At 48.4% G+C, this 16,829-nt stretch overlaps 1 protein-coding gene across 2 annotated transcripts in view; it reads right to left on the bottom strand.

Annotated features, from left to right (window-relative positions):
• Positions 1-1,781: 1,781 nt before the first annotated feature.
• Positions 1,782-16,829, bottom strand: part of cdh7a (cadherin 7a) — a 63,056-nt gene continuing 48,008 nt past the window's right edge. For both annotated transcript variants that reach the window (XM_029147508.3, XM_041070413.2), the window contains exons 10-12: positions 11,097-11,214; positions 8,746-8,994; positions 1,782-3,631 (exon numbers count right to left, since the gene is read on the bottom strand). In XM_029147508.3, the coding sequence (XP_029003341.1) occupies positions 3,117-3,631; positions 8,746-8,994; positions 11,097-11,214 (882 nt within the window). In that variant the 3' untranslated portion in view covers positions 1,782-3,116. The remainder of the gene's footprint in view (positions 3,632-8,745; positions 8,995-11,096; positions 11,215-16,829) is intronic.

Below are 16,829 nucleotides of genomic sequence, written 5' to 3' on the forward strand. Positions count from 1 at the left end.
GATAAGAATTGAGTGAAGTGCGGTTAGCGGCCCAGGGCCGGCCCAGCCGAGGCGGCCGAGCCGACTCCAGTAATCAACCAAGGTTCAGATTGAGCCCATGATATCAGAGGGTTTCTGATTGCTCGTAAGTGCCCCCGGGCATTTAAGACACTTTCTGCTGATTTTTTGGGGGGTTTGATTGACAGCTGTTCAATCAAAACGAACAATTGCTTGCTATCAGTGCCGGAGTTCACCTCAGATATCTGTGTTCACGCTACTGTCTATCTCGGTGGAAATCTCATGAGCCGTACGCGTGATCTGCCGGCTGTGATATCACAAAGATCTCCGGTGGATTTATCCTCTTCCGTTTTTCCAATAGATGCTCGGTTTTGGAGGATTTCTATTGTCTCCAACGAGCTAACCTGCTAATGCGATCACACGTTTGTGGGGAAGGATGAATTACGTTATGCAGAGTTTTGTGTATAAACAACAAGGAGCAGTGTCAGAAAACTTTATATTCACTTTTTGGGTTTTCAGACTCATTGCATTTCAAATTGCGAGTCTAGTTCCCTCAAACTTGCAATTGCTCCTATTTTATTGGCCGCAGACAGGATTTATCCTCCACCTGCTGCGTCCTACATCTGTCTGTCTTTTTTAAACAAAGCAGTAATTTTATAACAAGCTGAAACTTCCTACGAGAGCTGAAAACACATGGGATAATTGTCTGTAGGTACAGACAATGTCACCATGTTCTCACGCTGTCGTATGATGTGCTCTGAGGGGAAAGCTTTGCTTTTAACCGTGTTCTAATCGCTTTTATATGTTTTATTGCTGAGATGGTTGCGAGAGGCCACCGTGTCTAACAACCTGTGCATTAAAAAAAAAAACAGAAGGCAGCTCATGTGTAAGCTGCATCTTAATGAGCCACTCTGACCTTAGCTACACGCGACTTGTGTAAGAAAACCTCCGATATTTTGTTTTTGCCAGGTTCAAAGCTTCGGAAACTATGTCAATACCTGTGAGGAGACGACATATTTACCGAGGAGCGACGCATAACAAGTTCCTTGCAATCGCTTGCATCACCATGAATTAGACAGTCGGTTGCGCTCGTGGAGCTGAGTGGTGTCGGGAGGCGGCGGCGAGAGATGCCGCCCGGCTACTTCTCTAACTTGCTGAGGTCAGGGACACACTTCACAATGGAATTAGAAATATGACAAAATACGACTCAGAGCGGCTTTTCGTGTGTTTTTGGATGTTGAGGCCTGGAGCTTGTGGACTAGAAGTAAGTAATGATAAGTGTGGAGTCTGTTGAGGTCATTAGCACTGCTCCTAACTCCAACCTAAATACTAAACCATGTTTAAGTTCAGTATCTGAGCGCACACAGTGGCAGACTGCAGCTAATTTGCACAGGGCTGCTCAGATGGCCGATGGTTTGCCTGGCAGTCATCACACACACACACACACACACACACACACACACACACACACACACACACACACACACACACACACACACACACACACCACACACTTTGTGCAGCCGCAGTGCTTTGTCTCGATAAGGCCTTTCAGCTACAAAAGCCTCATTACAAAGAGCTAAGAAAAGAGAAACGTCTCTTTTCCACTCCTTCACCTCGAACCTTCTCTCCGAGTTCTTAAAATTCAGCCAGAGTAAGAATTCCCGACGTCACTGATTATCATTGTGAGCGTGTTGTGCAGTAATTTGCTATTAGAAATAGCTAGGATTGACTCTTCCTTCTCTTACCTGCGCTCAGAGAGAAATAAAGAAATCCCGTCAGCGTTTTAAGGAACTGAATGTCAACTTTATTTTCAGCAAAAGGATAAAAACATTTGCACAATTCTGCCTCTTGAGAATAAATAATAATACATAATGGTTGTACATGTCGACACCCAACTGTAACATAATTTGCTTAAGGTGGGAAAAAATGGCACATTATGATTATCATACAGTGTCCTTCCACCGCCACCACCACACAGACGCCTCTGAATGACAACATATGCAAACTACAGAAGCGAGATTCATTTACTTACAAACCGACTGCAGCTGTACCCAGGTGAGTGCTGTCACTTCACGCCGGCTCCTCGTCGTCGCCTTCTGCTTTGTTTTCTAGATTCTAGGTTGGCGAGAATCTCGTAATCAAGCACAACAAAGGGCGATCCTTCAGCGGCGCCGTCTGATGTGGCAGACGTTCCCAGGCTCCCTGCCTCGCACAAAGGCAGAGCAACGGATCCCGACGTTTAATAGCTCGGAAATCATACACTGAGTTTGGCAATACAAAGGCGAAAGGAAGGAAAACAGACAAATACGCTGCAACGTTTGCAAAATGTATTGTTAAGAGAAATGATGCGCTTTCCTGCTTCACCTAGAGGAGACACCACACTGACGACAGCGCCGTTCTTTTTATTATTTGCACTTATATCGTATATCGTTTCCTTAGCACATCAACTACTTGTTTACACTTCATTGTATCTGTGCACTTGCACCTTTCATACAGTGTTGAGAGGTATGACGGAGTCCACGAATAACGAGGCTCCGTATTTAGATGTTCATGAAAAACGCTCCCTCATCACCCTGCTCCTCCAACCACAACAACAGCAAAAAAAAAAAAACTACAGTAGAGAGTTGTCAAAATCCATCTGAACAGTCAAGTGACTACTGATTAGCCGCCAAGGACGCAGCATTTCATGAGAAACTTTTATGTTTTTTTAGCACAAAGATAGCAAAGGAATGCATCAAAGCAGGAGCGCTGGGCCGGTGCCCGTCGCTGGAACCAAAGGACACGTGCCTCGCCGCGGAAACGCTCCACCATGTATGCATTCAGCAGTCAGCGCTTGGACGCCGGCCCCAAATCTGAAACCTTTAATGTCTCCTCGCGCGCAAGGTTTCCTCCACTCAAGCCACTTTTGAAGTCAGTGTCAAGCTCGCCCCGGCACGCCTTTAAAAATCCATACAAGGAGGTAAACAAACACAAAAACCTTTGAAGTCAAAGTATTTTCTTTCAATCTGTCTTTGTTGTCTTTGAATCTTTTCCTCCGGCGCGCTAAGGCAGACAAAATCATTTCTTCGACAATAATTTACTCTTATGTTGTAACGTCCGATAGGAGAGTTCAGAGGCTATGAGAAGACGGCGGCGCCGTCGCTGTTGCCGTACAGGTCGGCCAGCTTTTTGAAGCGCGGCCCCCAGTTGCTGAGATAGTCATAGTTCTGATCCGAGTCTGTACTTAGAGACTCCAGCGAGCTCAAGGACTCGGCTACGGAGCCGCTGCCTTCAAAGGCGTACGTCTGCAGAGAGTCGTACGGCGGCGCCGACGGGTCCACGTCGGCGTCCTTGAGTCGATCCCAGATGAACTCCCGGAACACCACGTTGTCCGGCAGGGACTTGTAGGACGGGCGAGTGCCTGAGGGGTAGTGGAAGAACGTGGGCGTGTCGGGGGTGACGTCCCGCCGCACGCTGGGGTCCCTGATGACGTTGAGGTTGCGCAGGGTCACCATGTCGAAGGCCTCCGTGTCCTCCTCCCCCCCTCCCTCGTCGTCGTAGCGGACGATGTTCTCTCTGATGTCTCTCTCCTCCTCCAGGATCAGAGGCTCCTTCCTCCTCCGACGCATCATCACAATCAGCAGCACCATCACTGTGGAGGGAGGCAGACGGCTCGTAGTCAATGTTGACTGACGTACATATGCACAGGCAGTGATGCTGAGATGTCACGTTTGGGTTTTGATTTAAAGGCTGGAAAAGGGTAAAATCCTCTATATAAAACAGACAACATATGAAGTTCAATAATTCTGTTGGACAGTGACTTCCATCAAGGTTTATTACACCAACTGTCCCCTCTGTGTTTGTCTGCGTCTACATTTTGCTCTGGGACATGAAACCAAACTCCACCGAACTGGAATCCGCGGCGCTCTGAGGTCCAACCAGCCCGGCTCCCTCTCCCATACATTATTGCTGAAAATAACTCTACACCCAAGCAAACTGGCAAATGTCTAATGATCCTCTATCCATCAATGTCAAGCCGGTGCCGGTGAAATATCGCTCGGCGAGCCCATATTTCTTTCCCTTCTCGGCGCTGAGCTACTGCAGGCGGCGCCGTCAGAGGCCCGGGAACCAAATTCAAATACCACTTCGCACCCTCTAATAAGAGAGCAAATGGAGGAGATGGAAGGTAGCAGAGGCTGCGGGAGACGAATGGGTCGACTCTGTGTCGACTGCTAGGACCTTGCAGCAGCAGCGCGAGTATCTCTACCCAGCGTTTCCTGGAACGCTCCCGCTAGTCTAATAGCACTACTAATATCCATGACATTTTTAGTGCTTTGAGAGAGAATGCCAAACATCTCTGTGGAAGATTGTTTCCTCAGATTTCAGGAACTTGAGTCATTTTAAATTCTTTTCAATTCACCATGGCTTCTCCAAAGTGAATTACAACTTGGCACATTGAAATGGAATATTCTCGGTGCTTTCCAGCAAAGCTCTTTAGGGTTTGATGGCTAGAAAGCGGGCTATGATGCGTCACGGCCTGGAAATGGGCCAACGTCCGACCGCGTTCCCATGGGGACGAGCGGCCGGATGAGGGAGCGCACAGGAGATCGGCGCGTCCGCGGGACGAGGGCGACGAGAAAAAACCCGCCGCTCGCGTCACACGGATGATGTACTAAATGAAAAACAGAAGTAAAGCAGATCAATTTCATGTTACAAAGCCTTTTGCTGTAATTGAATTGTTTAAAGGCTCGGGCCCCACGCGATCGATAGCGAGCAAGGTGAGTTTTCTGGGCTGCCCTTTTCTTACCGCTGAGCATCATTGAATTCACTTTCTCATTAGCACTTTTCGAGGCGCCGTGTGATTCCGGTGAACCTGGAACTGATTATTGCCTTCCTCGCCCACACACACTTCCTGTTTCTTTGTGCTGCAGTGCCACGTTGGGAGAGGTCTTAATCAGCGGCGAGTGCAACTGGAGCCCTCCTTTCTTAAAGGGCGCTTTACGGCACGGCAGCGCTGCATAAATGATCACGAATTCATGCATGATTTCATACATTAAACATGAGAAGATCATGCATGTTATATTACAGGGATGTAATAAAGAACACACCTCATGCATGTGTTAATGCAAGAACAATACAGCAATTTATCTACAGCTGAGCCGCCTGAGTCACCATGAGTTATGGGTTATTAACGATGTCTTATTCCTAGTTACGTCTGCAGGCAGCAGCACCTTTACAATAAGGTTAGAAATAACAGCTGTTTGTTTCTCCAAAATATCAATATACGTATAATAATATTGTACAAACTCAATCATATAAACCAGCGGCTGTAACTATGGGATCAGAGAACATCAGGCCCCGACGGGAGCGCGGGAGGAAACAGAGGCGTCGTTACGAACGGCGTCCTGGACGAGGCGACCAAGGGCAAGGAACGCATCAGCAAGTACAAAAGCCCCTTTATTCTTCATGTGCTTTAGGTTTCACGACTCGAGCAGCTTCTGCTGTGTCTGCCTTGCTATTCATCACACTTTTAACTGTGCATTAGTTAGTTTATTTTTACTGTTCGCTCTCTGTTTTCCTCTGCAAGTTGTTAGCAATTCCCTCACAAGACGTCGTTGCAGCCTTTCATGGGATTCGTTAGCAAGACAGATACTCCCTTAGTTGACTAACTGGATTTAAAACCTCCTCCTACTTTTTTTTATTTTTAACATGTCAACCAGGGCTGCAACAATCACAATTAATTACTTTGCGTATCCATAAAAATCTAATAAGGTCATTTGCGGGTTATAATGTGCACAGTCATGCTGAAAAAGAAATGGCCGCCTGTCGGAACGCAGACGCATAAATACAGCCGCAGACAGACGGCTAAGAGGCAGACAGTAAAATAAGAGACAGATGAATGGACACGGTGATTTATGGAACGAGTCTGATAAGCAATACTCAGACAGAAATAACTGCCTGGAGGTTTGGAGAGCTACGTAATGTCTTAATTGGCCCTCGGGAGGATTGAGCAATACTTACTGTACTAACCCTAACCCTCAGTAGTTTGGGGCGTCTCATCTAAAAGTCGCTGTATCATTAAGAGAAGGTTTTAAATGTCTTTGGCAAAAACATTTCTGTGCCCAGGTATTTTCAGGAATATTACTGTAAGGAGTAGAGGACAAGCTCAGCGATTAAATCTAAAAATACCTCCGTTTGATTAATGACCACTTAGCTTATGAGGACGTGGAGCCAGAGCTAATGTGGACACAGCGCTATGGTATGTAGGTTATAGGCAGTTAGGTGGAAACGGCACAGTTTGTATCAGCTGTTACGACTAAAGTTCCGCGGCGCAGGCGATGCATACTAATATGAGGAGGAGTGGCGCTCTGAAGAGCCCTCCAACGCCCATCGTAGTTATTGGACTCAGATAACTACAATCAGCGCTGCCAGTGGGAGTGAGCGCTCCTCTCACCTGATAAGAAAGAGAGAGATTGATGGAGCAAGGAAAAGAAGCGGATTTGGAGAGTGACAGCATCCGAGGACGGCGAGAAGCGAGACGCGGCCCCGGCCTCGTCTAAAACAATACAATCACGCGCAATCATTTGCCGCCTGCCGATCGGGAGAGGTTTTGATGGAAGACCGTCAGGGAGGATCAGAAAGAGGAAAAGGATTGCGCGGCGCGGCCGCACACGCGGGCCCGTTATTAGAAGGAGCGCGGACAAAGAGGAGGGAGGCATGCTGGGAAACGGCCGTGAATATGCACAAAGAGGAAGCGGGAGCGAAACAAAGGGGCCGCTGCCATTGAGCGGAGCGGACGGATGGGGACAGTAAGGGCACGCTCACAAACACGCGCGAGGCAACTTGGAGGTATATTAAAATGGAGGCCATTAGTTCTCAGCCTGTGGCCCGAGGCCACGCTGAGCCGAGCCGAGCCGAGCAGAGCCGCTCGGTTCAGGGTTGCGCCACCACGTCTTTCCCCCTGTTGCTCTTTTGAAGTTTCCATTTATCGCACAACGCATTCTCTGATGTAACAGAGGAGCAGGCGAACTTCAAGGGGACTGGGATGAAAAGGGCGAGTTTGACCCCATCAAAGAAGTCATTGGAGTTATTGTACACGCCGCACAGATCCTCCTCGGCGCTCCATGAAGCTCACCTGAGCGTTAAACTACAGCGCGACTCTGATGGAGCCCTGATGGGGCGACACCGTCTGTGGGTTTTTATGCGCCGCGTCGCCTTTAAGGCTATGCTAATCAGCGCCTTTACAAGCGTCTTTACCAACATCTGAACATATGGCGTGACGGAACCGAGCGCACGCCCTTGAACTGCGCTTTTCCATACAGTTCCGTACAGTACCAAAAGCCTTTAAGTGGCAGAGTTAAGCAGTGGAACCCGCACCAGGGGGACGCCGGCGTCACGGCTCCCTCAGATGAGAAAACAGTCTGAAATCTGAAGCCTCATCACTGACTCAGGCTGCCTCCAGGCGCACATTCCTCTGTGCACATCATTACACTGTGGTGCGTTCAAGTGCAGGAGGGGCCGGCTGTCACATAAATGACACATAATCGCAAGTGGCAATAGAAGGTTTTATTAAAAGTTTCTGGAGACGTTAAGTTAGAGAATAAAAAAGCTGCGGAATTCTAACTTCATGGACTAATATTCTCTTTGATTCTCCGGCAGACTGGACAAACAGAATAGAATATTGTAGAGGAAGTCGCCGTAACGACATCTTTCAATGGTTCTGGGTTCAGTTTGGTGAGCAAGCCCCAGAATGAACGCTAGCGTCTCACTCTGAATCTTCCAGCGTATCCACTGGAGCTAATTGATGATGTTGGCAGGGTTTCACTGGTAAGCACTCGTAAACATCCCGGCTGCTCTTCAGAGCCGACTGACCTGGGTCATGTGTATTTACCAAAGAGAAAAAAACGAGGGGAAGATATCCCCCCCGGAGGTTTGACCTGTTCGAGACCTCGAGATGCAACTTGAGCAAGTCTCCTCTAACATATTCAGCAGTTCTGAGGAACATGGAGCCGCGAGGAAACGCCTGGATGGGCTGTGAGCACGGAGGTAGGCGGCGTTGGTGGCGCAGGTACAGCACCTAGTAATCAACTGGCTTCAACTTTTAATGCAAACAATCACATTAAACTATTAAAGGGCCAAAAGGTGGAATCTGGAAATGTTTGTTTCTCCTCAAGTCCTATTATTTAGTCATTCCTCTGAACCCGCCTCCACAGGTCGGACCAGCATTTACTCCTCAATTTATAATCGGAGATGTTTTCCTGCTAAATGTGCTTGGGATAAATAGCAGTAGCATTTCCACAGCCCCGGTACTCCTGAGCAGGAGACCAATAGGAACTCTTTTCACATTTCTGTATTCCACCCAGTTAAATATTTGCTCCTGGTGCGAAGAGTCTGGCCCGTCTGAGTCTTGGAGCTGCTGATACCGCTGCTTAATTGCCTTCCTGCACATCAGCTCTCGCTATCTGCTAGCGTCTGCTCACACTACGTCCCGCAGACGTCGACGTAAGTGTAGCGACTGCACTGACAGTGTGAATTAGCGGTTGTAATGATCTGGGCTAATTCCTGTGAGTTATTGGTTAATGGCTCGCATCTGAAATGTGACAGGTAGTTGCAGGTTGACATTCATTCAAACACTGCCCTTAATTACAAGGTACTTGAACTTAGATTTTAATAATTAGCACCTCAGGAAAGGAAGTTCAGGTATATATCATCAGGTAGGAGACGATCCATTCCCTTTTTTTTTGGTCAACGAGGTAAAAGTCTTACCCAGAAGTGTGAGGATGCAGCCCAGAATGGCCATGAGGGCGCCGGTGCTCAGGCCGGTGGCCGTGTAGGCCACGGCTCCGCAGGACAAGGCCACGCCGTCCGAGTCGCAGTCGCACACGCGCACCGACAGCGTGTTGGTGCTGCTCAGCACCGGGCTCCCGCTGTCCACGATCAGCACCGGCAGCCGGTACATGGGCTGCTCTCGCCTCCTGAAGCCGCCCCGCCTCGTCAGTATGGACGCTGTGTTGTCTGTGGAAGAAAAAAAATAAATAAATGAGCAAAGCGTACATGGAGCAGATTTGTGGGAAAAAAAAGCCTTGGGAAGCTGTGTTTAGTTAGCATTTCAAGCAGGAGGCTTAACTTCTACTCGGAAACCGTTGCTGTGCTTTGGTTGTGCAGCTCAGAATGATTTTACAGTATTAAAACGCAAACAGATGGTGTCATTAACACAATTCATTACATGACACACTGCGGCGTCTCTCCCTGGTCTTGACCACCTGTTGCCTAATAACAGGCTCTGGTGAAATCTTATATGAAATTGAAGCATATGAGAGGGAGCGAGGCAGCGCCACAGAACAATGCAGCACAGCCGCTAGAACCCCGATTCACGACTATATCAACAGACCCAAACGCACTTTCAAAGCGAGTCACAATTGAAATGTAGATTTAGCCTTGAAGAGCGACGCCTTTGTTTCCTGAGTGATAGTCAGATCGCTCTCTGATGTCTAAGAACAAGGTGGAAAAATTACCATAGAGATATTTCCTCTTGTAAATGCCACGTTATTAAAATCAGTAAAATGCTCTCACGGGTAAAAGTAAACGTGCGGTTGGTTGATAACAGCTGTGATGGATTTCAAAATAAAAGGCTTAAATTGTTAATTTGTCTGTTATTTGCTCTCTGGGGAGGCTCGCGCTGACTTGATTTAGTTTTGTGAGACTGGGCCTTGATGCTGTTCTCCACAAAGCAAACAGCCCCAAACAAACCTCAGTGCTGGGTTAAAATCATCCTCAAAAGACAAACTGCATATTTTTACTCTAACTAGATCCTGTGGCACAAAGTGGCCGCTCCCAGTGAAGCGTCGCCTCGTCCCACATGTGTGAACAAAACACTCAACACGGGTCATTACTGTAGCTCAGAGGGTTATCAGCTCTGCACGTGCTCACAGCGACAGTGTCCTACACAAAGAAACATTTAGGTTTCGCTATAGGAGATAATTCCTTCATCCACCTACTGGTTGCAGTGTAGGTGGAAGCACATTGTTGTGCAACGAAGGCACTTCCAGCTTGTTGTTAGGGTTAAGTTATTGTGTGATGTAGTACACAGAGACCTACGTAGCGCTGAGCAGAACAGAGCTGTGGAGCCCAGTTACTGTATCTCCACCTGCAGAGGGAAGTTTGCTTTTGCATTACTGTAGGTTTTGATGGGCAATTAGAAAAAGCAGGCCGGCGAGGGCCTTGTCACAGCAGACTTATGGCTCCACCGCCGGCAGCCGCCAGTAACTCCGCGCTCCGTCTCCCCGCGTCGAGGTACATACAAGGCGGATGCAGAGAGTCGGAGTGAGATACGGCCAAAGTGTCAATTGCACCGCTGCCAGGCTCAATTCAAAGGAAGTAAGCAGCAAATAGACCGTGCCTAACTTGACCAACACCTTTTACAGACTCTGAAGGCCACTAGCAATTCACTCAGAGGAGTTTCTGATGTCAGAGCCGCGTGCAACAGGCTCCATCGGAAACATGGACCTTTGCCAAGGATCTAGAATTTTAGTCATACTTCAAATTGGTCCCTACAGGGTCCATACAATTATGTTATACCATGTATTAGCAGCAGGATGATGTTTACTCTTTACTGGTATTACTGATTTTAATGTTGTGACAAGAATGAATAAGGCTTGAACTGTGGACACGACACCAGTAAAGATATCACAGAACATTTGCCATCTGTAACCACTGGTTAGTAGCGGTTATGCTTCAATAAAAGCCTGTTCTCATGAGAACAGATGTAATTATTGACTGCAGACAAGGTGAACATAGCAATGAACTGTTATATATATATATTTATATATATATATTTTATTTTTTTTATTTTGCCATAGTAACTATTGTACTAATGCTTCCTGTGTAAGGATGAAGGGTTTGGCTAAAATCACCTGAGCTGCTTTAGTTACAGGAGTGATTAGGCCTCAAACTGGGCTCACAATTCAAATCTCCTAATAAACACTGCCGCACACGTTGGTGCAGGAAAAAGTCCCTCAGAGGTTCAACTTCCATTTAACCACAGATAATCACAGAATAAACAGCAGGACCGGGCCGCCCGGAGGCAACATCAAACAATAACATGTAAGGCAGCGCACCTTTATTATCTCGCAGGGTGAAGTTGAGGTTGCCGGCAGCCGGGGCAGCGAGGGCGAAGTAAAAGCGATGGCCACTCAGAGGTTCGTCCTTATCCACGGCGCTGATGGTCTGGATCACCTGAGGACGCCGGGAACACACACGAGCACGTTTAAGATAGTTACCCTGCTGATCCTTATCCGATGTGACCGGCTGATTAGGCGTTAACTCAGGCTGTAAATTGTTTAATGTGCGCATGCAGTAGGAGCTGGCTGCCGTCCCTCATGGTAGCAGTTTGAGGAGAGCTCAGCCGCCGAGCCTTTTGTTTACCCGCCGCTTTCCGCCGTGTCGCAGATTTATGCGCGCCAACACATAAATCTCTCTTACAAGTCAAATCAGGCCTGCGAGTGAACTGGAATAATCGAAGCAATTCTGATTGATGGAAACGATCCGTTTTGTAATGTCTGGCCGCCGTTTGTCTCTTGAGGTACAGTAAGTGCTTATTTGGCAACCTCACGCGAGTGAAGTGCTTTGTTTTGGGGAAGGGACTTCTCTGTCCAGCAACTTCTCTGTGGGGACCAACAGAGATGCAGCAGTCAAAACCGACGCCTCCTAATAATGACAATTTAATAATCTGACCCACTTCTAAAAAAAGTAGTGAGTGCACGTTGTTAAATATGATGTTATTCAAAGGATTAAAAAGGCCATTAAAGGGTTTAACCTTTTCGACTCTGCCTGCTTGGACCAGATATTAAAATAAATTCTAAAGGAAGGTAGTTATCTGGTGCTGCATATTCTATGCATCCAGGCCTTTCTTCATTATTACTAGTATGAAGTGACTCATGATGGAGGCTGCTCTCGCTGCAGGCGATCGCACGACAAGCATTCAAATCCGAGAGTGAAACGAGTGACTGCTAGTTGTTTCAGCCCACTTCATCCTGCCTCCGAACTCGGGACTAAACAGAGTCGTACTCGCTTTATTACACTATCTAGCAGCTTTGACAACTATAAATAAGGCAGGAAATGAAATTACCAAATAAACACGTTTATTTACACCCACCATCGTGTGCTGTGGTTTTTCTATTCATACAAACACGCTATCTGGAAATCGGGTTTTTATTTCCAGCAAAATAAATAAAAGGGAAAATACTGAGCTTTAATTTCAGTTTCCTTTGTGCTAGAGCAAGAAAAACAGAGCAGTCTGACTCAGTACATGCTGAACAGGAGAAGCATATCACACGCAAACATGCTATATAGAGGACAAATGATGGCCACCACGGCGGCCATCAAAGGGGGTGTTACTGCAGCAGTGTCCCTATAAATTTACATCAAGAGTCCTGAATCCTTTGTAGGCGCAGAGAAACTCAACCCCGTGACAACTCACACCCATGGACGCCATCCAGGAGCATCTGACGAGCGATTCAGACGGAATTATCACATGTTCCAGCCCCGAAAAGCTGGGCGACGAACATCAAGACACAAAAGTCAATTAAGAAACATAAAAATAGAAAAAAGGGCAAAGAAGAGGAAGAAAAAAGGGAAAACGATCCATCAGCGCTGAGACTTGGATTATCAGTTGTCAGCCGTGATTAAATGCTGCTGGTTACAAGCTGTCAGGTATTAGGGGCTGGTGTAGGTGGTAAATGACATCCTGCCAATTATTAAAACTGGCAAGTGGGGGGAGGGGGTGTGTGAATGTTTTACTCTGTGTCTTAACAACATTAAAACAGTTGCTCTTTTATCGGCAAAACGGATCGCGCCTCGTGGCGAATATGCGTCGCAGCCCGGGCGAGGCCCCGCCTGCAAAGGTTATCGGCCCCGGCTCAACATTTGTGATATCTGGCGCATAAACAGACAGAAGCGATGTTTGTGCCGGCGCCGGATCACCGGCAGGTGGGCGCCTGAACATGCAGCGCGTGCATGCTCGGCAGCATATCATGAAAGCTGCCATTGATTCCGGGATCATAATAACTCACATGCCTCTCACTCTGTTATGGAAATTTCCACATCTGATAGAAACCTCTCTTTGTGCTTTCTACACCGACGATGAATCCTTATACACAATTTGAACCCTTTGATGTCCACTGAATATTGCAGATGGGTTCGCAGCTTATCTCGGGGAGGGTTTTCATTCTTCACTGCAGAAGGAAAGGACTGTAAATCATCCTTAAATCAAACACTTTGTAATGTATAATACCTTTCATTAGCGCGGCTCTGATGCAAGGCGCTCCTGAGAACCTCTGGTGGGGAATTCTCTAATGGGCCGAGTGGGAGACGCGAGCAGAGAGGCAGGGATGCACACATAAATTCTGAGGGAACGACATTAACAGTGGCAGCAGAGTGGTGTCTGTCGCAGGGCGAGATTGAGGAGGCCTATGAATCACAGAATTACTGGGTTTAGGGTTCACACATGACTGAGCGTCAGATCACAGCGGATAGAAAAGGACAAAGGTTGAAGCTTATCTCTATTTGTGGCTTTGCTGGGGGAGACTGAGTAACCGAGGCCACACGTGACCATAGGCAGAGTCTGGGGTTATTTGTTCAGTCGCGTTAATTTGGCAAGTTTCATTAAATACAAGATAGTATTTTTATCCATCGATTTTACAGAGTACTTGAGGCTTCTTCTACACACGGAAAAATGTATGAACCCTTATCAGATTTCCATCTGTATTATGTATCCTTAAGAAGCTGTGATGAAATTTGTGGTTCGAAATGCTTGAAATAATGAATTTCATCCCGGACATTGTTTTGGCTCGCTGCTAATTCGGACCGTTAGGTCCTAAAACTCCAGGTATAACTCCCCCAAAAAAGCTGCCTCCTTTCATCCCGACCCAAACCAGTCTGGTCGCTTCCATTGAAGACTCAGTCTGGTGACTTGGATCCAGTTTGCGCCACCTGGAAAAGTGAACTGAGCCTTCGCAGGCCAAATACTGAGAGTCCACATCAGACAGCGCGCCACCTCAAACGTCTGTGTTCTCACCAGCATCCGCTTCAAACAGTGGCGATTTCATTGTCCTAAACATTTATAGTATGTGAAGAACCAGAATTCACTGGAGCATCTGTCGTCGCAGAGGTGCTGATCGAAGGAACTGGCTCAAATTCGGCTCCTATAATGAGGAGCGACAGAGGCGAGTGGGCTCTTAGCTGTGCGAAGCTATCCGACACGTTTAAGTATCGCTCCCCCTGTCTTCGACGGCCGGCGCTGATTCTGAAACCCGCTCTCTCAGCTGTCATGAAGCCGTAATTATCAGAATCCGGCCACCTGAAGCCCGGCTGGAAGGTGACTCACACGGCGGGATCAAGCGAGCCACTTGAAAGCTGCACTAAGAGTATAAATAAGCAGCGGCTGGAATAGGTGGCACTGGTTGCCATGGCGATGACAGCTGTCACCAGGGGTTGTGTTGACGAGGGAAGCGGTGGGCCCGCAGCTTTCACACCCCTCGCTCGGCGCGGCACCGCGGCGGCGGCTTCCGACGACATCGACGCCCCGACACCGCCGACGTGTGACACTCATAACTTTGTTCAGCGGCAGAACCTACCACCCCCCCCCACCCCCACCCCCTGCTGTCATCACGCTGGCTCACGAACACACACACAAACACACACACACACACATGCGGAGAGCGCTGTAGATAAATTCAACGGTAATCAATACCCGCTATTCAACAAATGTCATTTTTCAATCTCTCTTTCTGAGCCGACTGCCTCATTTCACATCGATTGCCTGAGTCAGATGCCGAGATTCGTCTTGTCACAACCGACGTTTGTTGGCATGATCCTGACGCGTCAGAACTGCTGAGGCTAAAGTGACTCCTGGAGAGAACTAAGATTAAATTTGCTCAATGCTCTGTCTTTTTATAGAACAGACAATATGCTGCCACACAGTAATACTTTACGCGTCCCCTGTGCCGTGACATATCTGCTTTCATCTCCCACCTTGACGCGACACCTATAACAAACTGATAATTTGAATGACGACTGGAAGTGTGAAGATGCTTTGTGTTGTTTGTGTGAATGATGTGACAGTGGAGACACTAGTTACCGAGCGAGTGAGCGAGCGCGCTGCTATTCCTCTCGCTGCGGCAGAAAAGACAACTGTCACAAACTTGACCAGATGTTTTTTTTTCAGATGATGACTTGGGATGTGCAGAAATACAGCTGCTGACCCCCGCTCACTCACAAACTCAATAACACTAAAGCTCAAGGAATCAGCCAAGAACTGTAATAAACCTGCAGATCACCCGCTGCATCTCGCACCACCGCCTGTCTGAGAACCCTCCGTCCTCACAGGCCTCTCAGGGTTGCTGGTTCCCCTCCGGGAGGGGCCGCCGAGCAGATTGGGGGCAGGGGACCACTCATGTATGTAATGGTTACACTGAAGTGGCTGTGTGACGTGACCTCCCCGCCCCCCCGTTCGCCACCACCCCTGCCCCCTCCACCCTATCATAACATCAATTAATATTATCGCAGAAGACAGACGCACTGATGATCCGGAACAAGTGGCATCTCTGGAGAGAGCCGGCGCCACGGACGGCCTTAATGAGGCCGGAGGAATGGCAGGTTGCTCCATGCCCGCGCTCCCCCGCTAATCTGTGCTACGTAGCCGCAGAGTCAACCCCGGCCCCGACCGGCAAACGTTATTATTTCATCTTGGTCGCAGCGGCGGACGAGCCGATGGGCGTGACAGTGTCTGCGGGTGCTCAGAGAGAAGCCTGCGCGGCGAGCACAGCCGACCGCAGCGGCCGGACGCAGAGTACACAACGGGAGTATTTTAATTAATTAGGACTCAGCGGGGTGGTGGAGCGCACATCTGACAGGTTACAAGTCCACACTGCTAACAGAGCGCCGACACCTCGTTGTAATTCACACAGTGTTTTCATATTCAAATGTCAACCTATCTCCTCCGCTTTGCTCTTTGCTTTTGGGTGTAAATTTCATGAAGGAATTTCCATTTCGCCTGCCTTCATTATCCAGGCTGACGGCCGGTGCAGGAGGGTGAATCAGCTCCTGTGTGACGACGCGGTGGGAAGCGATCGCATGTAGAACACAAAGTTCCACGTAGGAGACGACAGCTGAGACGTTTCCAAGTTGTAGCCGGTGACTGTTGGACCTGTGCGGCGTAATCTCAGGCCGAACTCGCTGAGCAGCCGGGTCGAGTCCACTCCCCGGCTCCTCTGGGACGTTCAGGACCCTCCCCACACGCCGCAGACCCGACGCTGCCTTTTAAACGGAGGCACTACGGTAGCTCGTTTTACGACGGCTGCACTTTAGGACCACGAGGACGGAATCTGAATGCGGCGTTGCTTCGTGCCGGGCGGACGGGGGCGGAGGCCTCCCCCGCCGGGGGGGGGGGTATGGTCTCACCGCTCAGCTTTCGCCGGCATCGACTAAGCAATCCGTCTGCTCCAGCTGAGTAATTACAGATTTGCTGTACCTTTTCCCGCTGATGATGCCGTCATGGGCCGTGGCTGTCGCCAGGTCCCCGGGGGCGCGGTTTGATTGTTGGGGAATGACTTTGTTTCAGCGTTGTCATAGTCTGCGCGTCATAATTTATCAGGTGCTAGTGGGGAGAACGTACAAATTATCTGTTGAGCACAAAAGTCAGCGAGTGTTGACGTGCGATGGATCGTCGTTTGCGTTGTTCTCAATTTAATGTCAGTGAGCAGCAACGGTCGCGTGAGGATACGTTGAAGGATCATTAAGCAAAAATAGACTTTCAGCTCTGGTAGAACGCATCCTTCAATAATGATGCCGTC

This window comes from Betta splendens, chromosome 4 (genome assembly GCF_900634795.4).
Source record: "Betta splendens chromosome 4, fBetSpl5.4, whole genome shotgun sequence".
Taxonomy (NCBI): domain Eukaryota; kingdom Metazoa; phylum Chordata; class Actinopteri; order Anabantiformes; family Osphronemidae; genus Betta; species Betta splendens.